At 47.7% G+C, this 26,431-nt stretch overlaps 1 protein-coding gene and 1 long non-coding RNA gene across 2 annotated transcripts; both read right to left on the reverse strand.

Annotated features, from left to right (window-relative positions):
• Window positions 1-434: 434 nt before the first annotated feature.
• LOC143141841 (uncharacterized) lies at window positions 435-15,413 on the reverse strand. Its single transcript, XM_076302546.1, has 2 exons — window positions 15,223-15,413; window positions 435-3,274 (listed from the first exon to the last, which is right to left on the reverse strand). Exon 2 carries the CDS (start codon window positions 3,225-3,227, stop codon window positions 435-437), a length of 2,793 nt encoding a protein of 930 aa, XP_076158661.1. The 5' UTR covers window positions 3,228-3,274; window positions 15,223-15,413.
• A 2,333-nt stretch (window positions 15,414-17,746) lies between these two features.
• Window positions 17,747-21,521, reverse strand: LOC143142055 (uncharacterized). The gene is made up of 3 exons (XR_012990872.1): window positions 21,352-21,521; window positions 20,973-21,028; window positions 17,747-18,715 (listed from the first exon to the last, which is right to left on the reverse strand). It is a non-coding gene; the product is annotated as an uncharacterized LOC143142055 (long non-coding RNA).
• Window positions 21,522-26,431: the final 4,910 nt, after the last annotated feature.

The following is a 26,431-nucleotide window of genomic DNA, read 5'->3' on the forward strand; positions in this document are numbered from 1 at the left end:
TGGGTGAGCGCGCCGGCCGCAGGCGCTCCACACCGAGGGGACGGGCCGCCATGCTCTGCCTTAGGTTGCCCCTGCTGGCCATTGGGGTCGTACCCGTCCTCGAGCACTGACCGCGCCACACACCTGCCACACCACTAGGCGGGCCAGGCTCGACGTACGGTAAGTTGGGGTGAGGTGAGCGCTCCTAGTAGCAAGCTTTGGTTATACCTGGCCGGGTTTGGATGGCCTTGCAGTTGAGGGCTAAACCTCATATAAAATTGACTCAAGATTACTTAATGCGACTTATTCGTGTCAGGTCACAGCCCATAACCCTACTTTTTACTCTGTCACCTGGGCGTGCAGGCATGTGTCTTGTGAATTACCTGTCAGTGCTGTGTATGTGAGTGTGAGTCAGTGTGTGTGTGTAGAGATGGGTGACTCGCAGGACCCCACCTCTACTCGTACATGACCGGGAGAGGAAACTCCTGTTCCTGCTCCCGCTCCTGCTCCAGCATTCGAGCGAGGAAGTCGCTCTCCATTACATGACCCTCGTTGAACTCGTCTTCCATTATTCGTCCCACACTAGTTTGCACTAAAAGAATTCTCTCACTTTCATCCTCCTCATCCCACGGTATCATTACATTCTGGACCACGAGCTGTCTAGCAACCACCTTTGAGCAAACCTTTCCACAACATTGAGTAATACAGCAAAACATTCCTACCACTAAGGCTGCTCTTAGCAATAACTTCCCCAGAAATGCTACAATCTTACCCCCCCATGACCCAAAGGTGTCCGTCAGCCACCGGGTTACAGGGGCAAAGATTCCTGAGATATCCGGGATTCCATCAAACGTCAGTCCTTTTCCAGAGTTCTCGTGGGCTTCCTTGTTTACAGCCTTGAGTCTTTTCATTGCGTTTGTGAAGTCGTCCATGTTCTCGCCTTCACCTGGGACGTACGTACAACACGAGTCTGTTCCAACGATCGCGCACACTCCACCTTCCTTTGCTAGTATCCAGTCCACTGCTATCCTGGTTTCCATTGCCATTTTTGTGGTGGCGTTTAACCTCCTGTCAAACGCGTTGAACGCGTCTATAGTGGCATTCATGAACCGCAGGGCGTTGTAGTGGATGTAGTTGATCCATTGAACATTCTTGGCGATGCCTACGGATGCTCCGTAGAAGGGGAGGGCGGCTTCAAATCCGGCGAGTACCTCGTCCCGTGCCTTGAACTGTCTCGGGACGTTGTGGGGTTGTCCGAATACGTCCATATACACCCCATCATCAGCGTCTCTTCGGCTTCTCCTCAGGTTCCCTTTTATCGGCGTTTGCTGGTTGGCCCCTGGGCTGGTTGAGTTCAATGTTGAGTTGCGTTCTGACCAGGGGACTACATAGGTCTGTTGGGCCAGGATGACCCTGGCACACTTTCCTCTCCAGTATTTTGGAAGGGTGTTTCGCAGTCCCCATCGTCTTCCACAGGCCCACCATAAGTCTGCCAGCGGAATATCCTGTTCATACATCCAATTCACGCTCAGCATCGTGGTATTTACTTCGACTCCAATCCTCTTTCCGTTGTCGCTATTCTCCACCAGGCGGAAGTAGAAGTTGTTGAGTTCGTGGACCCACTTGGCTGCACAGCGTCCTTCGAATGCTCCTACATCCTCCACACCTTCCTTGACCGTGTTTGCCGTGGGGTGTACTTCAAAACACTCGAACTCTACATCCCCTGGAATCTCGTAGAGATGATGGGTTTTCTTTATCACCCTGGTCCCCATGCCTGGGTAGTCCTTCCTGCACCTTGCCTCGTTCTGCTGGAGCTCGTGCGTTTTTCCTGTCTGTTTTTCGGATGATGGGCCTATCTTAGTCCATATTTTCCGTAGCTCCTCGCTTCCCAGTCGCACAAGACATCCAAACGGGGAAAACTTGTCTTCTGTGTACTGCTTCCCTGACTCTTGGTGCACTATATCTTCTTCTCCAGTTCCTGGTGCTGGCAGCACTGTCAGCTTTGGTTTCACCGCCGAACACACATAACACCCTCCTTCTGGTTTTACTGTCTTTGCTGTGTATTTGGCCCATTGCATCCATGAATTATTCTCCCAGGCGCCCAGAGCGCCCGTGGATCTTTTTCTTCTGTTCTTGGTTTGAGTCCCATTAGCCTGTTCCTTTTCCAGGACCTTGGGAAGCATGCTTGTACTATTTACATTCTTGCTCTCATTTTTGCTTTGAGTCACTGCATTGTCCAGCACCGGGATGTATTCGTTACTTCCCGATGCTTCTGGTTCTGGTGTGTGTGTCTCATCTCCTGATCCTTCTATGTACAACATATTGTCCGTGTCTAGGGCACTGTCTTTGAGCAGCTCCTCTCCATCTCCTTGCAGAGAGTCATTGGGGGTGGCAGTCTGCACCCCCTCCATCGCTCTCGTCGTCCTCCGGGGAGCCCGGGAGGGGCCAGTCAAGGGCCTCTTCGAAGCCTCCAGTCCAATGGGTACCGGGGGAACTGCCCCAGTTGGTCCTCTGGAGAATTCGTCTTGTTTCCTGGCTGGTTCCTGGGCGGTCATCCCCAGAGTGGGGGCCGCCCGTGTCGTGCCCTGAGTCCGTCGGCCTCTCCACCACAGGCTCCGCAGGAAGCCGCGAGCCCTGCTGAGGAGGTGTCCGGGGGGGAGGCGTATGGACAGTGGGTAGTCTGAGTGCGTCGAGGGCCTTGGCCATTTCTGCGGCAGCTTGTTGTGCTCCACTCTGGTCGTTGGCAGGGGCGTCGGTTGGGTATGGGTAATCCCAGTCGCCGTAGAAGTCCCCAAAGTCGATGGTGTCGTTCCCTTGCTGGTGTGATGGTGGCGATGGCGGTGCTTCTTCTTCCGGCCTCGGCGCTTCTTCGGCGTCGCTTCCTGTGAGGTCGGGTGTGTCCGTGGCGTGAGAGCGGGCTGCAGGGTCGGCTGGTGGATCACCGCTGGTTGAGGCTGTGGCAGGTCTGGGTACTTGGGATTCGGGAGCGGCTCCCATCTCAGGTGGATGTCGCCTTCTCCTCCTCGAGCCTGGCTCGGCCCCAGCATCGCCAGCACCTGTAGGCACAGATAGGGGAGGGAGAACAGCAGGCACCCCAGGTACATTGCGCCCAGAGCCATCAGCAGGAGCCGGCAGTATCCTCCGCCTCGTACTCCTACGCGTACTCGGTCCTCCCCTTTGTTCCCCACCACCATCATCCTCCCCAGGGGAGTCTGGTGGGGGTCCTGGCGGGCTCTGGTCCCCGTCATCGTCCTCCGACTCCTCTGGACCTCTTGCTCCTTCTGGTGGCACCGCCCTGTAACAAGAGTTAAGGTGATACCACAAATCTGATCCTTGCACTCTTACCGCCCGGGGGGTAGCCTGGGTCACTCTGTAGGGCCCTTCTGCCCTGGGGTCGAGACACGACCTCTTAAACACCCTCAGGTACACCCAGTCTCCCACTTGGATCGGTCCTGGCTCAGTCCTCTGCTCCTGCGCTCTTTCTCTTCTCTTCTGCTCGTTGAAAACTGCCCTGTGAACTTGAGAAAGCTGTTTAATATAACTGCTCACCTCTTGTTCTAGAATTTCCAGCGGGGGCCTCTGATCCCCTCTGAACCGTGGCGTGGGCATTGCCCGCCCCGTCACCATTTCGTGCGGGGTCAGATGCGTGGTTCGATTTTTTTCACAACGCATTTTCATCAGCGCGATTGGTAGTGCGTCAACCCAATTTAGGTTTGGCAGGTTTGGATCGTCGTGCGCGCTTCGGACGATCTTCGCTATTTTATTCTTCAGCGTTCCGTTCGCTCTTTCAACCATCCCCTGAGACTGCGGGTGGTAAACACAACCAAACCGAGTCTTGATGCACAGCGCCTGTGCAATCTTTTTCCATGTGTTGGCCGTAAACGCTCGGCCATTGTCGCTGCTGATTATTTCTGGGATCCCAAACCTGGGTATCACCTCCCTCGCTAGGAATCGAATCACCGTTTTCTCGTCCTGTCCTCGGCTTGGACAGGCTTCTACCCATCGTGAGTAGCGGCATATTATTACCAGTACGTGTTTGTACGTGTTCACCGTTCGACCCATGTCGATGTAGTCCATTACCAGGTGTTTGAACGGTCCCTCTGGGAGTGGCACGTGTCCCAGGGGCCGTGGTCCTATGCCTATTGTTATGTTGTTTCTGTAATTGTGTGTGGCACAAGTGTGGCAATTTCTTAACACGTAATTGATGCGATCTTGAAGGTATGGGGCCCAGAACCCTTTGTCAAGTATCTGCCGCTTGACCTCCCCCCTTGCGCAATGATCCACATCATGCGCATCATGAATGAGGAGATCAAGGAGTCCACTTGGGGCCACCACCCTTCCGTCATGACTCCTCCACACGCCATTCCTGCCTTTCGACGCACCTCTCTCCTCCCATAACAATGTTTCGGCCTGCGGAGCTGCATTCTGTGCGTCTTTAATAGCGCTAAGCGTGAGTAAAGGATCCACAATTCTAAAGGTTCGTTCGTCAGGCAAGGTTCGGACCACTGGGGCTTGTATCACTGTGTCGGTTGCTGTGAAATAGCGATCAATTACGCTCGGTGAGTATCTAGCTTCACAAGGCTTGTCGCAGCACTCAGGGCAGCTGGCCCTCTGGCATAGCGCGCAACAGGCGGGATCTACCTGGTGCTCATGGTCGTCATCACACCATTGGGAGCACCACATACACGTATTGTAGGGGTAGGGGCATTTTGTAGGGCAAGGCATACTGTGCATCGCCCTGTTAAGCAGTATTTTGTGCGGCTCATTATCCTGTGGGGATTTAGGGGCTGTATTCAACTTCCTAGCCTCTAACGCCGCTTCCTTTGCTGCCTCATCTGCCTGTGCATTCCCTAGGGTAATGTAGTCCTGTCCCTTACAGTGCGCTTTGCATTTGCATATTGCGAGTGTTTTTGGACGCATCATGGCTGCTAACAACAACTGAATCTGCTCTAGATGCTGAATTGGGCTCCCATCCGATTTCTTGAACCCTCTCTGTTTCCACTGGGCGCCATGCACATGGCAAACATTGTGGGCATATGCGCTATCTGTGTGTACGGTTGCATCCTGCCCTTCTGCTAAAGAACATGCTGCTGTCAGCTAGTTGCGCTGAACATGGTTGTGTGCACGGTTCGCTCATAACTGTCACAAAGGTTTCTGGACCTTTCATCTGTACTACGCTAAACCCTGCATGCGTCTTGTTGTCATAGTTATGGCTAGAACCATCCACAAAGTAGGTGATTCCTTGTCCTAACGGCTCACTCTGCAGGTCTTCCCTCAGCTTGGAGAAGGCGATTGAGTCCGCCACACAGTCATGTGGCTCGCCCTCATAATCAAGCGGGATGAGATCCGCCGGGTTTCCTGCCGTGTCGCATGCCTTTATAGTGACATCTGGGCAGAGTGACAGATTGTAGTACCTCAACTGCCTCTGAGGCGTCACGCAGAACTTCCCTTGTTCCACTAACTGCGCTATTGCGTGGCTGGTGTGTACCACCACTGGCCATCCCATGGTAATGTTGGAAGCTTTGACGTATGCCGAATATACTGCTTCAAGACCCTGGAAGCATGGTGGGTAGCCTTGGGCCACCGCGTCCAGCTTTGAGCTGTAGTAGGCGATTGCCTGTTTGCCGCGTCCATGACACTGTGTCTGTGCCACAATCGCGGTCATGTACGCGTCTTTTCCTGCTTCCTTCCTGACCGACACGTACAGATAGAAGGGTCTTCCGTAATCCGGCAGTGCAAGTGCAGGTGCTTGCTGTAGTTCTCCTTTGATGCGTTCAAACGCTTCATTTCCATCCATTGTCCATGTGAGGCGGTTCCTCAGGTGGCTGGTTCCAGCTTGCACGATCATGGCTCGTAGTGGGGCTATCTTTTGTTCATAGCATTCCACCCAGTCGCTGCTGAAACCTATGAGTCCAACGAACGACATCATTTGCTTCACTGTGTTTGGCTTCGGTGCTTTGGTAATTGCTTCAATGTGTTCTGGGGCGATGCCCTTGTGCCCATGCGAAATTCGGCGACCTAAGTAGATCACCTGGGGCTGTGCAAATTGTAGCTTCTTCCTTGATGCTTTGTACCCCCCTTCGGCCAGAACGGTCAGTACGTAGACTGTATCCTTCTCACACGTTTCCTGGTCCGGTGAGCATACCAAGACATCGTCAACATACTGCAGAATCGTGCTCCGGCACACGATGTGTTTTAAGTCCTCCTTGAGCGCCTGGTTGAAAATGTGCGGTGAGTGCTTGAACCCTTGTGGGAGCCTTGTGTACTGGAACGTCTTGCCTTGATATTTGAATGCAAAGAACTCCCTACTTGCGGGGGCCACTCGTATCGTAAAAAATGCTTGAACCAGATCAATGGCGGAGAACGTTGTTGCACTCGCCGGGATGTTGGTCATCAGTACGTTAGCATGTGGGACGTCCGCTGGATAGTCCTCAATGCGTTCATTAACAGGTCTGAGGTCCTGGACCATTCTCCATCGCACTCCGTCTGCCTTCAGTACAGGAAATATGGGTGTGTTGCACCTCGCACTTGGGACTTCCTCTAAGACTCCTGCTCCCAGGAGATCTTCAATTGTTCCTCTTATTCCTTCAGCTGCTTCTGCTGAAATGGGGTACTGTGGTTGGAAAGGCAGCGTCGCTCCTGGTTTCAGTCTGAACTCCACAGGGCTTGCTGACTTGACCAATCCTATGTCACCATCTCCTTGTGACCATACCACAGGCGGCACTTTTCTCAATATTCTCTCTGTTCGTTCGGTGCCTGTCTCTGTCGCTTTTTGTAGCATCATCATTTTCCAGGGGGTCGGTCCCGGCCTCCCTGTCTTTTTATCCGTCTCATTGTCTATGTAGTACTTCTTGTATTCCTCCCATTCTGGGTCAGATTTGTTGATGGGCACATGGTTCTCCTTATCCCAGCATCGATATCCTGCTCCTCCCAGTAGGCCATACATGCAGTATGGGTTGCCATAGGGGCATCCCTTAACGTAGGGTATGTCATGAACCTCCTCCGAGGCCATTTGTCCGCCCTGATGGCCTTCCTGGGAGTGTGTTGCTGGTTGTGCTGCCCTTTTCTTGGGGCACCATGACAGCTGTCGCATGTATGTGCTCCACTCCGCATCTTCTTTGCTGAATGGCACATGTCTCGTTTTGTCCCAGCAGCGGCGCCCCGCTCCTGGGAATAGGCGGTAGAGACAGAACCGATTCCCATATGGACACCCTTTAGCATAGGGTATCTCCTCTTTCTCCTGCGGTTCTGTGTCCATGATCTCGATCACTTGTGGGACTCCCCACACGGTGACTGGTCTGTCCAACTTTATCCTGAACATTGGTTCTCCTTCACAGCTTATGGCCGTTTGTAGTCGGTCATTCCCTGTATCTTTCCATTTGATGCACTTGGCCTCGAGCATTACTAGGCCCATTTCTCTTGCTCTGTGACCTCTGGCCACTCTCAGGGTGATGTGTGGCATTGTTCCGGGCATGTTGAAGATCACGCCTAGATCCCATCCTTCCACGAATTTCACCTCAGCGGCTACTCCTTCTTTGGCCACCACTAGTGCGCGTATGTCAAGTGGGATGCGTCCCCACTTGCCCACTTCCCTGTTCCAATTTTCTTCTCTCTCTTTGTTTGGCGTTTGGTCGAATTTTATCGTGCAGTGAAAAGGGCATCTTGGCGTCCTCAACTGAGCATGAAGGCTGTTTATTTGAAAGGCATGCTCGTTGTAGACCACTCGCTCTATGTTTGGTTCCAATCGTCCAATCCAGTAGACCTGGTGAGTTTCAGTTTGAGATGGGGCACTTATTCTTAGGGCCATTTGTGTTGCCAGTCCTGTTATCTGTACTCCTGTTGGGGAACACTCAATTTGGAGTCTTAGGTTGCACAGCGCATCTCGTCCCAATAAGTTGACGGGCGTGTGTTCTGCTATTAAGACTGGTATCCTGATTTCCTTGTCTTCTATTTGGATTGATACTGGGGCTGTCATTGGAATTAGCTGCGTTTTCCCCGAAAAACCCACTGTCTTCATAAACTTTCCTGAAGACCTGGGGAGGTGTTGGGCATCTTTTGGGTGAAGACAAGTATACGTTGCCCCTGTATCCACTAAACATTCTACCTCCATGCCCTCGATTAGAACCTGCAGCATTGGTTCTGCGTCAGCCCCCCTTGTCAGGGCGGGGAACTGACCCTCCCCTGGGTTTTCTGGGCCTCGTCAATTCCAGCTTCCCCCGTAAGGGGAGACTGGGCCAGAGGGTGCCTGCATTTGCTGTGGAGCTCTCCCTTGTTGGGGAGCATAATTTCCCCCTTGCATTTGTCCTTGGTTTGCCTGTCCTCCCTGGTTGTTCTGGCCTCTGGCTTTTGTTGGGCAATTCCTGGAAATGTGGCCTATTCCTCCGCATATCCAACATTCAATGTTGTTCCCTTGGTTTTGCTGACCTTGGTATTGTCCTCTTCCATAGCCTCCTCTGCCTTGTCCTCCTCTTCCTTGGCGGGATCGATCCTCCTCTGCCTCTTGGCTGGTACCATTGTTGTCCCTGTTGCTGTTGTTGTGGGGGTCCATATGGCGCTTGCTGCCAGGTCTGCATCATGGGCTGCACAGGCTGTGGTTGCATCATTACTGGTTGCTGCATCATGGGTTGTTGTACCACTGGTTGTTGTGCCACTGGTTGTTGTGCCACTGGTTGTTGTGGCTGTGGGGCAGGGGCTGTAGTGGGCATCACTGGAGCTTGGGTGGCTGCCTTCTTTGCCCCCTTTGCTTCCTGGAGCTGCACATGGGTCAGCTTCCTTATGGTTTCCTTTTCTTGTTGCTCCTCCCTGTCTTTCCCTTGTCTGTACAGAGTTACATGGTGCACTACTGCCAGCCTGAATTCCTCTTTGGGCATGGCTGCCACGCGCCAGTCATTTTCCAACTGTGTTCTTACTTCCTTTGGCAGGGCGTCCATGACCGCTCTCCTGAATTGCATGGTGAGAGGTCCTGAATCTTCTGGCCTTTGTTCCATCCTTATCGTCCATTCCTGCGCTGCCTTTTCCACGAAGGCTGCGGGATTATCACTATCTTTGAGCTTCTCTATCCAGACGGCTGAGGGGCTGTACTGGTTGGGGTATGCTGCCCTCAAGGCTTTCCATACATCATTTCGGACACTGTCGAAACACAGGGCATCCCTGTTGGCATTCATCAACCGCCCTAGGTTCTCTCTCTCCAGTACAGCCTCTGTGTCCGCCTTTCCCAATATCAGGCCGAGTAGATACTTTATGTCTCCCACGGCCAGATTTCGGCCTTGAGTTTCTGATTCTAGCCGACTTATCCATCGGCCCGCACCCTCATGCAGGACAGGGAGTCGTGAAATGAGGCCATTCACATCTGAGTGGGTCCACGGCTGGTAGTGGGCCGTTTGATTTTTTGTTATCAATGGTGCCATCACCACTGTCTCTTCTTCATCCGATTCTTCTGGGATGGCTTCCCTCCTTTCCTTTTCTCTTCTGGTTCTTTCTCTCTCCTTTTTTCCCTCCTTTTCCAATTTTTCCAGCTCCTTCTTGTTTTCTTTCAGGCCTTTTTTCACTCCCCCTTCAATTTCGTTGAGTCCCTTCCGTACCCCTTTTCTGATCTCGTCCAGGCCTTTCTCCACTCCTTTTTTCATCCTGCTGATTCCGAACAGTCCTGTGGCGAGTACACTTGGCGGGATCATCATTGGGAGCATTCCGGCCTTTCCTCTGCATGCCTCTACTTGTCGCTGGTGGGTCTTCACACCCTTTTCTCCTCTAAATGTTCTTCCGCAGCCGAGGCACACTGCGGGGTCCGCTTCTTGCGGGACCTGTGGCAGTTCCCTCTGAACTTGCTCTACAAGGAACTGTTCCAAGATACCCAGTCCTTCCCCTTCATCTTCCGCCGACTCATAGTCTTCTCCTGAGCCAACCTGGCTGTCTGCTCCGTCCATGTCTTCCTCTTCGTCTTCCGCTATCGTACTTGGACTGCAGGATAATTTGAAGGTTAGTCGGCGGGCCCCCTTTTTCTCAGAGGACTCCCGTCCGAGTCCTTGACGGTTTCTTCTCAGTTCCTCGCTCTTTTTCATCTCTTCCTCTCTGAGCTTTCCTTCCCTTTCTTCTTGCGCTACCATGGTCTTCATTCTTTTCAGGACTTCTGTCATTTCTCTATTTAGGCTCTCGCAGCATTCCCTGCAGGCCTTCTTATACTTGGCATGCTCTGGCGTGCTCCCTGGGCCTGCCCCTCCTTCTCCCCACCTTTCCACCTCTATTATTTCCTCCATGATCTCCTCGGCCAGCTTTCCTTCTTTCGATCCGACTCTTTTAGCGGCTTTCAACTCCTTCAGACCTTCTTCCATTCTCATCATTTTTCTCTCATACCGTTCTTCACTCCCTTGTTCCTCTCTTCTTTTTCTTCGGTGTCTGTCTTCTGCTTGTCTAACGGCCTCTTCCACTTCCTTCCAGCATGCCTGGATGTATTCCTTGAGCCTCCGCCATAGCTCCTTGCACCCCTCCATCACAGGTTCCTTGTCCACCTGCGACCTCACCCAGGCCAGGGTTTCCAGGGCCTCTCCATCTCGGGCCTCTTTCTCCTCCTCCCCTGTGGCCTTTATCCATTTTTTCATGACTGCCTCCAGGTGGTCCCACAGCTCTTCAAACCACTGTTTCTGTCTTTCTTCTCTCCCCCCAGGGGCCTGCTCCCTCCTTTGGTCTGGGAGGCGTGGGGGTTCGCTCCTTTCAGCTTCCGGGTCACCCGCACCCGTCTTCTGGCTCTCCCAGTAGGGCTTTTGGGGGCTGGTTACCGGAGAACCATTTGTCTCCCAATGTCCTTTTGTGCTTGCGTGGAAGTCACTCACCACCTGCTCTTCCGTAGCTTCTTCTCCTCCTGTCCATTCCCTCCTTCCATCCGGCACTGTGCCCTCCAGGAGGTATTCTGGGATGGTCGTTCCGGTGGGGGATGATGGTGGAGATGGTCGTGCAGACGCCGGTTGGGGTGTTGATGGTCTTGACTGGGGATGAGCCTGCTCTCTTCTTATCCTCTTTATTTCCTTCAGCACCTCCGCGCAGGATCCTTCCAGTGTGATTCCTTTCACTACTAGCGGGGCCTGCACTGCCAGGTGCACCGTTGGGGCCTGTGGTCCATACACTGGTGCTTGTATCGCCAGGGCCCGCGGGTTTCTTTCCTCCAGGCGTCGGAATATCTCCCGCGCGTTATCTTCCTCTCGTGGCACATCCGGGTATAATTTGTCCTTTTCCCTGTATGGGGGAGGACGTGGCTCCTCCATGGGTGGAGCCCCTGGTTCTGATGTTTGAGTCAAAGCATCCAGTTCCCTTCTCGTGGGCTGTAGTTGGGGGCACTTTTCTGTAATGGGCGTTGTGGGCGGAGTGTCGGGCGGTGTGTCACTCTGGTCAGCCCTCTGCCTCCTCTTCCTTTCCGATATTTTCGCGAAGGCCTCCAGAGTGTTCAACTCCTTCTCTCTCTTTTCCTGCCTCCGTGTGCTCTTGTCATAGCCTTTGTAGTTCATAATTTTCTCCCTCATTTGCGCGATTATTGTCGGGTTGAGTGATCCTTCCTTTGGCCATGCTGTGTGGTCTCCTTTGTATCTCAGGAACCATTTATGGTTGATGTTCTTTACGTCTTTCTCAGCAATGGCATTCTCCTTTACTACTTCCTCCAAGGGTGTCATTACTCTAGTCGCCATCCTTCTTAGAGGTCCAAACCGTAGTCTCTCCTTTCCTGTTCTGCTATGTCCTCCCGGTCCGTGCAGAACAGAAGATGGTCCTTCTTGTACTGTCTTTCCCTTTCTCTCTTGCACCTGTTCTGGTCTTTTTCTTCCCAATCCAGCCGTAGGTCGCTCACTAAGTATAGTATAGAATTCCGCACGTCGTCCCACTCCTTGAAGACAGTATTTAGTTTGCCTCTTCTTTCTTCAAATGTCCTTCCTTTATCGTTCACTGCGCTCAGGCTCCACCCGTTACTCCCGTGCTCGGAGATCCTTATCGTCCACTTCTCTTTTATTTTCAGATCACCTGATGTAGCTCCTCCTTCACTTCCGGCTGCGAGGGGCTGTGGTTCCTCCTGCTTCCTTACTGGCAGGCTATTAGGGGTTAGTTCCCCCAACAAAGAAAGCGTTGCCTTTAGGTCTATGTCGTCTCGATACTTACACCTATACGGGAATTTGCACTTAAAGGGGACTTCACCCACGTATCCTACGTATTCTTGGCCTTTTCCGTCTCTGACGCTTATCTCCCAGTCGTATTCGTCGTATTCAACGATATCTATGGCCCAGAGCACGTTCTGCTGTCCCTGTTCCATACACTTCTTAGAATCCTTTCTGTCCTTATCCAAGGAGCTCTTGAGTCTCTGCCAGTCTGATATGTCACTTTCCTTTTAGATGTCAGCGTCTTCGGTAAACTGGTAGGTTCTATTACCCCACATATATCTGAAACAGTTTCCTTCAAATTCCCTCACTTCTTCTTCCCTACTGCTGAACTTGAGGGAGTCCTCTCTGTCTTGCCTCTCTCTCTCCCTCTGGCACCTGTTCTGGTCCTTCTCCTCCCAGTCCAGTCGGAGGTCGCTGACCGTATACAGTATAGTGTCCCTTACTTCTCCCCAATCTTCAAGGACCGTATTTAGTTCAGCTCTTCCTCCCTCGAGTACCTCCCCTCTATTGTTTATGGCGCTCACGCTCCACCCCCTGTTCCCGCTTTCAGCGACCCTTATTGTCCACGTCTCTTTTATTTCCGAGCCGCCAGATGTGGCCCCTTCCTCACTCCCGGCTGCTTGGGGCTGTGCTCCCTCCGGTTCTTCCTGCGGCAGGGTAAAAGGGGTTAGTTCATACACCAGGGGAAGTGCTGCCTTCTCGTCTATTTCGTCCCGATTTCTGCACCTGAAAGGAAATCTGCACCCAAAGGGGAACCGCCCTACGTACCCCACTTGTTCTTGATCCTCTCGGTCTCGGATACTTATTTTCCAATCGTGTTCGCCGTACTCAGTGATATCTATGGTCCAGATTACGTTTTGTTGCTGATGTTCCATATACTCTCAAAGTCTTTCCTGGACCCAGCTGCTGAGTTTCTGAGCTTTGCTAATCTGATGTATCGCTATCGTCACTCCTTGTGTCCATAGGCGTTCCTAATTCTAATGGGTAAGCTTTCCCTATCAGATGTTCTACTTTCTCTAGTAGCTCTGTGTAACTATGGCACCGATATGCACCGCTCACAAGGCCCTCTCGGTTTCTTGTGAATATGCACCACTTATTGTCCCGCTGTCGAATGAAAGTGATATGCCACTTACTTTCTAAGTTCATTCGCTATTTGTGGGCGTCACTCTGCCTATTCTCTCTAAATTCTTACTTTTATCTATTATTATAACTATCCTCTTTATTTTACCAACGCTATTTCATCAGTGGGGACTTTAAGCCCTTACCTTTCCTTTCAATAATATTTCTTCACTCAAAATTATCCTTTAACCTTTTTATTTTATTTTTCACAAAGTACATTTATTGGCTTTATTTCCTCTTTTATTTATTGAAGCAAGTACAAAACTTTTCACTTTAAGCAAAATCAGCAGATTACAAGTTTTTATTAAGCAGCTATTATAGAATTTTATTCAGCTAAGCAGTCGTTTTAGAGGTCTTGCAGCAGTACCTCCCCCTTTTTTCTTTCCCCTAGTTATTTGTCCTTCTCCTCCTTGTAGCTGGAGAATCTCTCTCAAACTTGCGCTTTCTGCCCTCAGGTGGGGCAAAGAGCTGGTCAACCACTGGCCTTGTGTTTACCCCCACAAACTTTCCTACCTGCTCTATCACTGTCTGCAGGGCCAATGGCGCTACGCGGGTGCCTAGCCTGGAGTGGGTTCCTCCGTATTTGTCAAACTGATCAATGTGAACTGAATACTTGTCCCTGCTGTTTCCTTCCTTGTTCCAGAATATTGACACTGACAAAGACCCTCTCATAAAACTGGCCAGTCTACCTCTGTCTCGGCCAACTATCTCCCTCACCTCCCGCTCTATATCCTGCACTGACTGGGGCTCAGCCGGGCCGTGAACCTCTCCCTGCTCTCTCTCTTGCTCTGGCTCCGGCTCAGGCTGAGACACAGTGGGGCTTTGGCTTGGGCTATACTGGGGATTGGTTGGGCTGTAGCTTACAGAGGGTGGTGGGTTATACCGGGGAGTGGCTGGGCTATTGACTATACGGAATGGGCTGTGGATCAACTGGTGGGATACGGTGTTACCTGGACAGGGAGTTGGAGCTCTCACTGGACCCCCCTGATCTGACTCCTGGCGCCCCTCTTCTTCTGACCCTAAGCTGCTGTAGCCTGTCTCTGGTGGGGCACTGGCCTCCCCCTGTCCAATGTCTACCTCTATCTCTCCCACACTACTGTTTGGAGTGAACTCCTCTGAGGAGTCTGTGTCGGGCTCTCCCTCACCTGAATCGTCGGAAACCTCAAGGCGGTAAAGGATTTCTCCTAGGGTCTCTGGCCTATGGTCTCTCACAATCCTAAGCTTAGGCACCGTTGCTCTAGCACGGGGCTCGGGGGGGGCATCTGCAAAAACCTCCAACAGCTGCAACAATCTTCTTATGTTCAGACTATGGTTGTTGTGCAACCTTCTTATGAAAATGCCCGCAGCCGCTTCGATTATGTGAGTCTGACGTCCGTCTGTCAGTGTGACGATCCTCCTTCCCTCGCCGAGCTCCTCTACCTCAAATGTGTATGTGTACTTGTCTTGCATCTATTGTGGGCCCATGCCCAGGCATCAAAACAAAACACAACGGCGCACACTCAGCTTTTACAGAAACAACAACAAATTATGATAAAATATGTTTTGTTCATCACCCTTTTTTGTTCAGGACGGTTTTTTACACATTTTAACTCACAGCTAATATTGCAGTTTACCTATTAACCCGTTCTTTTCTCTGAGACACACATATATTTTAGGGCAGCCCGTGCTCCCTTTACACAAAATACTATTTTAGTTTTCTCCTTGAAAACTAGATTTCCTCCTTGGAAATTAAAACACTATTTCAGTTTTCTCCTTGAAAACTAGATTTCCTCCTTGGAAATCATTACATGGCCATTTAACTCAGTTTTCTCCTTGAAAACTATTTTTAACCGGTTTTCACAATCACAAAACGCTTTTAAGATCAACAGTACAACCCAATCTCTGTCTTGTGTCTCCACTATTCTTTTGAGGATTCTGGTAAAACACCCCTTCCCGGCCTACCCACCGACTCCCACAGTACAGCTCTCCTAATAATAAGCAAAACGCTTACCTTGTTTTGGGCCCTGAGAGCTGCACTGGAGAAGTCTGCTTCACCCGGGACGGAACTGTTTCCCCTGTTGAATCCTTTCAAATCTCGGTAGGAACCTCCAGATCTGTCGTGGAAATCATCCACTTCCCGAAACCTCCAATCCAACTAGCACTCTGATGTCAAAGACCCGAAGGAGAACACCAAGACGAGAAATGCTGAAGACTGTTGATCCTTTATTCACCGTATTGCAGTGATGATACAATCCAAACAATGTCAGGACTGAACCGTCAGGCAAGAGAGTGATGAGTTGCAGCTGCTACCCCGATGAGATCTGATCTGAATGTGCCTGAGCTCCCTCTTTTATGCTCTCAGGGGCCTGAGAGGCGTTCCTATCATCAGGAGCGTCACCAGGCCCCTTCTAGCCAATCAGAACGTTTTGGGACTTGAGATATTGGTGGAAACTCCTTCTCATACAAACATTAAAAAATGTGTGTTGCTAGGCAGAATACATGTGATCAAGTTCTATGTGTAATCTGTTGCCAGGCAGGGTATGTTTTGATTTGGTTCTATGTGTCATCCCAACTTTGGTTTCACTTCCCTCTCTGGAAGGTCCCTGCATCTCCTCTTCTGCTAGCCCCTTCTATTTATGCCCTTCTGGTAAGCACCTTTCTCTCCCAGGCCCTGTTTTTACTTTCACTCTTAGCCTTTGACAGCTCAGTCTCATGACTTCCAGTAAATGTTGCATAACAGTGGCACAAACAACACCTTTATAGTAAATGGAATGTTTCCAATAAACCAGCACACACACACAAGTATTATTATTATGTCTGTGATAAAATCACCACAGTAGGGCTATCGGTGATTGGGCGGCTTGCCGGCTAGTTCAATATTTCAAAGACACTTGCGTTCCTTCCTGTACGTTGGGTCCTTCAACAGAAAACAATAAACTCAGGCGAATTATCGATCAGCAAACAACATTCTGACCAATGAAATTCTGGAAGTGCAACGGCTAATAGACCAATCAGAATGTATTTTATTTATTTTATGACGTAATCATGCAGATCTGGTAACCCGTGCAGATCAGGTACCCACACTACCATACCCTCACCATAAGCTTCAAACATAATAAAAGATTTGCGACATAGCAAGTGTGTGTTTAATGACCCAACCCCCTCCCTCCCCCCTATCTGCTCCCGTTCGGTTTATTGGCTACACTGGGTGGAGACCTTTATTTAACCCTTAAAGGAGTACCGTCACACTGGTGTGACGGGAATGTTGGGAAATTAACATTCTAAAGAATATCTGGGTTCATTGAATTCAACATAGAATTTTAGAACCTTCAATTGTTGCGGAACTTAGAATGTTCAAAAACCTACACCTTTAAGGGTTAAATATACCCACCCATGGAAGTTTCTTTGTGCCAATAAGCTTTCAAGAGAGTTCCATTATCAGCATCATAGTTGGCCCCACAAGGCTTCAGTTTTAACATTCCATATGTTATCTTAATGCAGAGCAAAGATTCTAGAGCGGAGCGCTGTCAGTACACGATCCGTACCGCCTGCCAGATCCGTTCTGCGCATGTGCATAATCTTGCGCATGCGCAGAAGTTCAACGTCTTTTACGATGGTTTACGACACTACATGATCGGTTCTACGCTTGCGCGATTGTCAGTATTACCTATCCAGAGAACGAGAATGTATAATAAGTCAAGTTAACATTGTTTGTAGCAGTAATAAAGTTCTAATAGTTAAATGTACATGTTTTAAGGAACCAACGGAAATGTATGGAGGCTACCCAGATAGCAAAGAAGGTCGAATCAACGTTGATTGGTCAGGGTTGCGTTTCCTAGCTGCTAACTAAGTTAGCTGCTAGCAACTTAGCTGGTTGCAATGCAATTTCCGCATTGCCAACCAACTAACAGGTTAGCAACTATTAGGGAAACGGTTTGTCAGACGACCGAAATTCAACGATGAATCAACGGCATGAAAACGTGAAGAACGTAAAAAAAAATATTTGTAACTTCTACAGACCAAAACCCTGGATGAGATGTATGAAACAGCTTTCTAGTTTACACTTAAGCTAGGTTACACAATTGACAGCTCTCATTAGCCTACATGCCATCTCCTCACGCTAACTGTTACGTCTTTGTTTTCACATATAACATTGTTATACTTTAATAATGAAATATGAACTGATCTGGGAACTGGATACTTTCATTTAGTGGCCCATAACGTTTGCATGCATGCACGCACGACACCTGCGTAAGCGTTTCAGGAGGCAACACTGCATCAAAACGAGAGCACACATTAAAATTCACACATGGAATGATCATCAAATCAGTCATTCCTTTACTGTGAACTTGCTAGCCTACGTATTTGCCTGTGTAAATAACTCGACTGAATCAAAGACAGAATTGCAAAGATGAGTATGGTCACCTACATTTAGATGTATGCTATTACAACCATGAATAAATGCATTGAGAGAATGAGCCCTATAGGAGGGGGGAGGGCAACAAGTAAACTAACTTGCTGTGTTGAGACAAGAACATGGACTCAATGACCGTTTATCAATATCATTTTATTGCATGCATAAATAACAAATCCTTCAAGGCCATAGAGCATATGAGTGTTCATCCTTTTGAAGATGCTCTGCAACTTCTGACTTAACACACTAATAGGCTACAAGAGACTATTCACCTTTCAATATTTTTTTTTAACTACATAAGTACGATCTTATATAAATAACACTTCATTTTAATTCATGTAACATGAAAAAATACATCAGGTATTGTATGCAATTTCAAGCCCATAACATTTTCTAATGTTTTCACAACTATAACATTAAGCATTGCTGCCCATTGCATGAGTACACTGTACAAAGAAATAGTCTATAAAAGGTGTTTGCTGTAATATGTCCTCACTGGACATTTTTTGAAATAGTGTTAAAATACCGTCACACCCCTACCTGACAGTCATGAGTACTTTGGTGGTTTGGTGCAAGGCTATTAGACTAATGGCCTCCTTACACCAAACAACTTTGACAAGATTTGGGAAAGATTCTTCAAAGATTGGAGTCTTTTGAGTAAAGCTTGAATGGGGGCATTAGTTAAAATACTACAATCTTTTAAGAATCTTTCCCAAATCTTGTCAAACTTGTTTGGTGTAAGGTGGCCATTAGACGTTTCCCCTCCCACTCAAGCAATTAGGACGCCTTTCACACTGCTCCTGCTTGACCTATCCCTTCTGGCAATTTCCAATCAGAGCCATGCAAACATTTTCATCTCACAGAATAGAGTGTGCATGCCTCTCTCTACAAACCATGTGCAGTGGCAGAGTCATAAGCCTCAAAAACATGGCCAAACTTAGATGTCTAATGTCAAAACATGATTTAGATAACTTATTGATGCATTCATCTCCAGTAGGGTTGACTACTGCGATGGGCTTTTCCATTTGGTGTAACTGGGCCGAGTCATCATCTACTTCTTTGGCTTCATGTTCCGAGTCCTTGGGCTTTTCTGTGAAAGAGAATCACCTGGAGTTGACCATTTTTAATGCACTTTATTTACACCAATGTATTATAAGTTTTTATGCAGTGGTGTACAGTATAGAGTGATCACAGGTCATACATTGTGCATGGGTTAAATATCGTTCGCCCCCCTGCACTCTCCTACTGGTTGTTATGAGTAGAGCTTGCCCTGTGTACGCGTTATCTTGCAGCTTCAAGGCCGACTTTGGTTTCTTCAAAAGGCCTAGGCTAAGGCAGCATGAGACACAGTGCAACAAAATGAGACACAGGGCAGCAAACAGAGACATAGGGATACAGAGTGCACATAGGGGGAATTCTGGTAGAATAGCTTCAGTATGTTAATAGTATTAGTTAAACTTGTTATTTAAAATGTTATAAGAGTATTATGGTTAGGAATAACTTGTGTATTACTTGATTATGATTAAGGTTATAAGAATACATGCTTTACAGTTTCAAACTCTCTCTCAATGATGTCTACAACCCCTAGGATAATTTTATACAACACATGTTTACCCATTTTCCTTGCTGTGGTATGCCACATTATGACCATTGTGATGTTCATATTTACTACAGGACAGTATTAAAACTTGGATTTGACATGAGGATTTATGTAAGGAGTAATATCCGCTGAGGTGTCCAGATATGCAGAAATAATGGAGGAGACGGAGACAAAGACCTTCCGGAGTGGAATTCTCTCCCAAGTTAATTCATTCCGTATATTGGGACACCTTATAGCTTGTTATTCTGTTTATCTCCCATGTTGCCAGCAGGCATGCACTTATTGCACAAGGGAAATGTAGTTCAGTTTAAAAAGAGGCCGACCTGTTCAATATGTTGTACTACTTTCATTGGTTGCATGGGGAGCTCTAGGGTTCTGATGACGTGGCTAATTGGTGGCGTAATTAGGAGCCGGATAAAACCTGGACCTCCCAGTCCGCGAAAGACCTCTTGCTGGCTTGCTTGCTCGACATCACACTTGCGGCTGCGCTCCCCACTGACACACCTTTTTGCATTACATACATTTCATTATGCTGACATACACCACAGTTTTACTTTGGCATACATTTACTGACTTCAGAGCTATTCTAAATGCAAAAGTGCATAGAGGGAGTTATGACAAAACCGTGACTTAACAAACTATAAGCTATATAAGGTAGGCCCTATGCTAGGCCTATTACACAACATAAATTGTAACTAGGCTATGCTGGCGACCCAAATAAAATCTCCTTTGGGAACCAATGGCTTACAGTATCAAGCGGACTTAAACTGCCACCTCTTGGCGAAAAGTTAATAGTTTTGCATATCAGTAGTAATACATTTCACGCAGCTGCGTGAATCACGGAAAGCGCAAATGAAGTGGACACTTCTAAAAGGGACCCACGGTACAGTAGCTGAATGTCTGTGGCTAAAGCAGCCATAATGAAAGTGTTATCATTGTTTGGATACTTCACACACACATGCTTTTTAATCGCATAGACTACAACTACCAACTGGAATCAAAGCACATCGACTCCCCTCTCACACCCTAAACACGCACTTCGAACAAACAAAAAGCGTCTCAGTCTCATGGTATAGCCATAGGCAAAACTGTATCGGACCGGTGTAACGTTGACAGGCTACTAAATCATCCATCGCAAAGAATGATTTTTGTAGCATGTGCAACAAATATGTGTAGGTACAGCCCGGCCCTGGATACATCTCTCAACGCGGGCTCTAAAACATTTGGTTGTAAATTAAATATTTCAGTCTTTTATTATTTATAAATTTACAAAACACTCCAAACACTCCACACTTTCTGTGGAGTGTTGGAGTATTGTGTGTAGATTGAGATGAGAGAATTTAATTAATTTTAAGATGAGTCTGAAACTTACAATGTGGAAAAAGTGAAGCGCTGTGAACACTTTCCTTATGCACTGTAAATATCCAAAGCCAATTTGGGAAAAGGCTCGAGATATAAAAGTGCATCTAAAATAAATAGAATATTGTGGAAAAGTGTGTTGGTTCAAGTAAAAAAAAAAAAAGAAAAAACATGTTATAAAATTAACAAATCTATCCTTCTGTGTCATTGTTGGCAAAATGATCGGAGGGCTCAGAAGCCCCTAGCATTTTGGGGTGCCCAAAATTTCTAGCGACGCCCCTGACCTCGGTATTTTAAAAATTCAGACTACGACCTTGTCTGGAACATGTGCTGAATAACAGGTCTCTTAACTAACGTTAACCAGTAAAAAAAAAAGTAGGCTACTTACCGCACATATTTCCATGTCCTTTGGTGAAGTTAATCGTGGCCTTTAGTGGCATCAACCTGATAAATAAATGCATTTTATTTACCTTAACCTTAGCCCATAAACCTTGAGATGAAACACAGCAACCTAACTTATCCAACACTTAAGTGTTGGATAAGTTAGGTTGCTGTGTTGGCATGAATAAATACTAGCTAATGCTCAATGCGGTCCCTATTTAAATTACCGTTACTGTTAAGTTAATGATTACCCAAACGGCTAACGATAGCTAACGTTCACTGTTAACAATTGCCATATGCAAGATATAGTGACATTACGTTTAACCAACAATAGCAACATTTTTAAAGACAAAGATACATTGAACATCTGAACGCTGTACTCTTACCTGCACAATCTGTGGACATAATTCGTCGGGCGTAGTCAAAATATATTTTTCTGCGAAGTTGGTCTCGTCAAATGTGCCGCTTCTTGGCCGTCAACTGTTTCAAGACATGCGTGGTAGCAGCTACAGATATTACAGAGGAATCGTTACGTCTTCTTCTACGTAATTATGCGCATGCGCAGAACGGATCTGGCAGGCGGTACGGATCGTGTACTGACAGCGCTCTAGAATCTTTGATGCAGAGGAAGTAGATTGGGAACCAAATAGAATGTTCAAGCATTGTTTTTGTTTTTATTGTTACAAGGATACAAGGAAGTTTATTGTCACATGCATATAGTTACTGGAAGTAAGAAATGCAGTGAAATTATGTCTGGTGTCAGCCTATTTGTGCATTAATGGGGGGGGGGGGGCACCAACAAGGAGCACCCAAGAGCAACAGGGGCAAGGAAAAACTCCCTTACCAAGGAAGAAACATTGGGCAGATCCACGGCTCAAGGGGCTAACCCAACTGCCAGGGGTCTTGGTGTGTGTGTTGGGGGGATGACAGGGGAGATGGGATAGTGTGCTGTGTATGTGGGGAGAGGGCAGTGTGCAATATGTGTGTTGGAGAAGCTTCCTCATGAGACAATGTGCTGTGTATTGGGGGGGGGGGGGGGGGGGCAGTGTGCTGTAAGTATGTTGGGGATGTGTGTTGGAGAAGCTTCCTGATGAAATAATGTGCTGTGTATGTAGGGGAGAGGGGGGGGGCAGTGTACTGCAAGTATGGTGAAGGGACTTACTATTGCAAGCAGAGTACTGTATGTATGATGTATGTGAGTGATGACAGTGAAGATGTGTGTGTGGGCGGGAGGGGAGTGGAGCAGTGACTGTGTGTGTGTGTGTGTGTGGGTAGGTGGGGGCAGTGTGCTGTAAGTATGTAGAGGATGTGTGTTGGAGAAGATCCTGAAGACAATGTGCTGTGTATGTAGGGAGGGGGGGGGGGGGGGCAGTGTGCAGCAAGTATGTAGACGAGGCTTACTGTAGCAAGCAGTGTGCTGTATGTATGTGAGGTGATGTAAGTGTGTGTGTTTTTTGTGTGTGTGTTGGGGGTGGGGTGGGGGATGGGGGGGGGGGGCAGAAAGGCTAGGCAATCAAAGACATGGGTAGATGGAGGAGAAATCAAAAATAATAAATAAAAAGTTCTATGGAGATGTGCAAAAGTTGGAGAAAATCAGATGTGTGTGTGTGTGTGTGTGTGTGTGTGTTTTGACGTGTGATGAAATAAGAAAATAAATAAAAGGTCTGTAGCATAGGGTGAGGGATGTAAAAGTGCTAAAAGTCTTGTAGGTGTGTGTGTGTGTGTGAGTGAGTGTGTGTGTGTGTGTGTGTGGGGGGGGGGGTCATGAGTGCTGAGGAGTGAATGAGTGCAAAGTCAGTATAGTGTGAGTTCAGAGTTGGGAAATGTTTGAGAGTGCTGAGGAGTGAATGTGTGCAAAGTCAGTATAGTGTGAGTTCAGAGTTCGGATGGCCTGGGGATAAAAACTTCTCCTGAGTCTCTCAGTTCTGGCTTTGTGACTACATAGGTGTCTTCTTGATTTCAGCAGTAGGAATAACCCATTGTTAGGATGAGAAGAGTCCTTCAGAATCTTTTGGGCTCTTAGGAGTACTCTTCTGGAATAGATATCTTGTAGAGCAGGGAGTTGAGTTCTTATTGTATGTTCAGCTGAGCGCACTACTCTCTGCAGAGTACTACAATCTCTAACTGTGGAGTTCCCATACCAGGTGATGATGCTATGTTGAAAGGGTCCATAACTTCTGTGTAAGGCACAGTCCAGTGATCCATTTTGTTTCTTGCTAAATGGGACTCCTGGCCCTGTTTATTTGGATTCCTGTGCTGTGGCTGACATACTAAGGTACTTTTCCTGATTTGTCGCACTATCCAAGAGGATTTGTTATTGGGAAGGTAAGGATGTAACCACAGGTTGTGATGATGGATGTGCTCTATTGTGTAGCCTATAGCTGCAGAGGACTCGTTTAGCCTTCCTGTTAAGTGTTTGTCACTCAAGACCATTCATTCCCCTCTGCAGGCTGTTTGCATCATCTAGCTTCTCTCCGGCCAAGAAGATGAGTGGATTGCCCTTAGCACAGTGAGCTAAGCCAAGTCTAGCCATGGTAAGTTTCCCTGAAGTTATATGTTAAAAGTTGTCTGCTGTAAGGCAGATTGATTCACTGGCAGTTGTCCAGCATTTGAAGGTGGGCCAAACTATGGAAATGACTTAAGCCATTCACTGCTTCATGTCTTTGAAGTGTCAAATTCAGTCATTGTGTGAACTGGCACCTAAAGTGATATTTTAGAAGATCAAAGAGCTCAAAACAGCCATGATGATGTCAGCCTTGGCTGAGCAGTTTTGTTCACCTTGGTTAGTGCACCTGCACAAATCTTCTGCCAACCTGCTGAGTAGAAACACAGCTGAGCAGTAAGTAGAACCTTTGTTTTCACCAGAGCCTCGGAGATCTCACAGATGTGGTGCCGAGAGAAACCATATGGTTCTGTGACACTCACATCTCGGGTGTAAAATAGATAAGAGGGAGAACTCTGCTTCAGCACACTGAGAGAGGGGTTCAGTGTAATAATAATCGTCAAACACAAACTGCAGTTCCATTGGCAGCATGCCTAGCCTGGGTGCCATTCCGAACTTAGTCCGGCCCACAACATTTGAGGTCGAGAAGTTCGGTCTGGCATTGCTCCATTGTGGAGCAAGTATGCTCGCCCTAGATCGGGCGGACCAATCAAATCGGGCTTTACGATGATGGACAGGTGAGCAACAGCGCCTGGTCTATCACGTCATCTGAGCACGCTTAGATTAGGCTTGTTTGAAACAAAAACGCTGTGGCTAGAAGGATACATGACTTTTAAGACCCCATATGGAAAATGCATATTATTTAATGAGGTTATTATCACTGAAAACGATTATTTCTGAAAACTTTGGCCAAAGTTGAGATGTAGAAAAACTCGTGGTTTCACTTTCATCAAGGGAAAACAGCGCTGTTGCATTGCGACATGTTCCCTCGTTCGTTTGAAATCTCTGATTGACCACCTGTTCGAGAGATTTGCGACAGCCTTTCCCAGCTGTTTAACATGTTTGTAGCATATCAGTGTTCAACAGAATTATTTTTAAAAACGGAGGGGATATAGGCTATCAGTTTTTTCCTAATAGCCTACCCTACTACGTATCTCTTAGATTTCGCTAATGAGTGTTGTAGGCTAGGAGTTATTGACGGCACTAACTTTTACAAAAGACCAGAAAACAATGTTAAAGGAACACGCCACCCAATGTCAGTAGTAATATATGTTCTTACCTTAACTTTCACGAGTTGAGTCATACCTCTCCCGTGTCCGTACGTGCACTCAAACGCTCTGGTGCGCGGCTGGACTGTGTTAGCATGTTGCTATGCTAGCGGGCTTTGACGGCAACTAAGCGTAGAAGTAATCAAAAACATCCACGTTTTACCGACTTAAATACAGTTGCACGAGTAGTTGATAGAAATGCTACGGCCACGCAACGTGAAACGTGGCGATTTTCCAAGCGAATAAACCGGAGAACTACAATGTGTGGCGCAATAGCACTTGGGAGTACTTCGACCTAGCGTAGTAGTATTGTTAACACCTAATTGTAGATCCTATCCACCACAGAGTTTAGAATCCATGCTGGATCGACCCTCAGCCTCTCCCTCCCCTCTGAGCGAGAGAGAGGCACACACACTAGAGATGCGCTGATGGGCTATTATTTCAAACATAACTGCATAGCAAAACTTATCATCCATCAGCCATCCATCAACACCAACGTTTTTTGACCAATTTTCGAAACGGCACCCGCCGACCATCCGCTGGTTGTTTTAATAGGCTATATGGGTGATACAGCGCTGCTGACGTGAGGCTAGAAAGCCCTTGCCTGTTCTAGGAAGACTGATCCAATGCAGCAAATATATTAAAAGGCTAAAGTCGTACATTGGCTATGTTGTAGCCTATCCCCAGAATATCAGCAGCAAACTCAGTCTCTGTCTCGCAAAACAGTCTCCAAATAAAACGCACATCGGCCTGTTGCCTATACTGCCAGCTTGTGAAAATATATCGTCCAAAATGCTTGATTGCATTGCATTCTCCACATTTTTAGCTACATTTTCATGTACCACATCAGCATTTTTGTTCAGTGAATCTTTTGTAAATTGCTTTACAATTACCGTCGGGCCCATAGGCCTATTGCCTGGCTTGCCTCAGCTTCGGTCACGTCCTTTTACAATTTTATCATTGTAATAAAAAACGCAATTTGCCACATAATTTCAACATGCTCCTGGCCTACTAATTAATGCCTATTGTACTTTATTTTTTGCAAAAAGAAAGAAATCCTTGATAAAATAACAAGTCATTCACATTATAGGCTACTTTACACACTGTTATGTCAGGGTGACTGAAAATCCTGTTCTGAAGACTCCCATTCATTTTGACTGCACGAGTGCGTCTTTTTCAGACAGACAGCGCAATTCATTTTAAAGCAATTTACAAAAGATTGCCCGACGGTAATTGTAAAGCAATTTACAAAAGATTCACTGAACAAAAATGCTGATGTGGTACATGAAAATGTAGCTAAAAATGTGGAGAATGCAATGCAATCAAGCATTTTGGACGATATATTTTCACAAGCTGGCAGTATAGGCAACAGGCCGATGTGCGTTTTATTTGGAGACTGTTTTGCGAGACAGAGACTGAGTTTGCTGCTGATATTCTGGGGATAGGCTACAACATAGCCAATGTACGACTTTAGCCTTTTAATATATTTGCTGCATTGGATCAGTCTTCCTAGAACAGGCAAGGGCTTTCTAGCCTCACGTCAGCAGCGCTGTATCACCCATATAGCCTATTAAAACAACCAGCGGATGGTCGGCGGGTGCCGTTTCGAAAATTGGTCAAAAAACGTTGGTGTTGATGGATGGCTGATGGATGATAAGTTTTGCTATGCAGTTATGTTTGAAATAATAGCCCATCAGCGCATCTCTAGTGTGTGTGCCTCTCTCTCGCTCAGAGGGGAGGGAGAGGCTGAGGGTC

Source organism: Alosa pseudoharengus, unplaced genomic scaffold (genome assembly GCF_046254945.1).
Source record: "Alosa pseudoharengus isolate Yale_2024_CS ecotype anadromous, Long Island Sound unplaced genomic scaffold, YU_APseudo_1.1 YU_APseudo_1.1_scf_24, whole genome shotgun sequence".
Lineage (NCBI taxonomy): Eukaryota > Metazoa > Chordata > Actinopteri > Clupeiformes > Clupeidae > Alosa > Alosa pseudoharengus.

Bases quoted from the DNA above. Each gene is read 5' to 3' on its own strand.
- LOC143141841 (XM_076302546.1), bottom strand. From the start codon at position 3,227: ATGACGGGGACCAGAGCCCGCCAGGACCCCCACCAGACTCCCCTGGGG.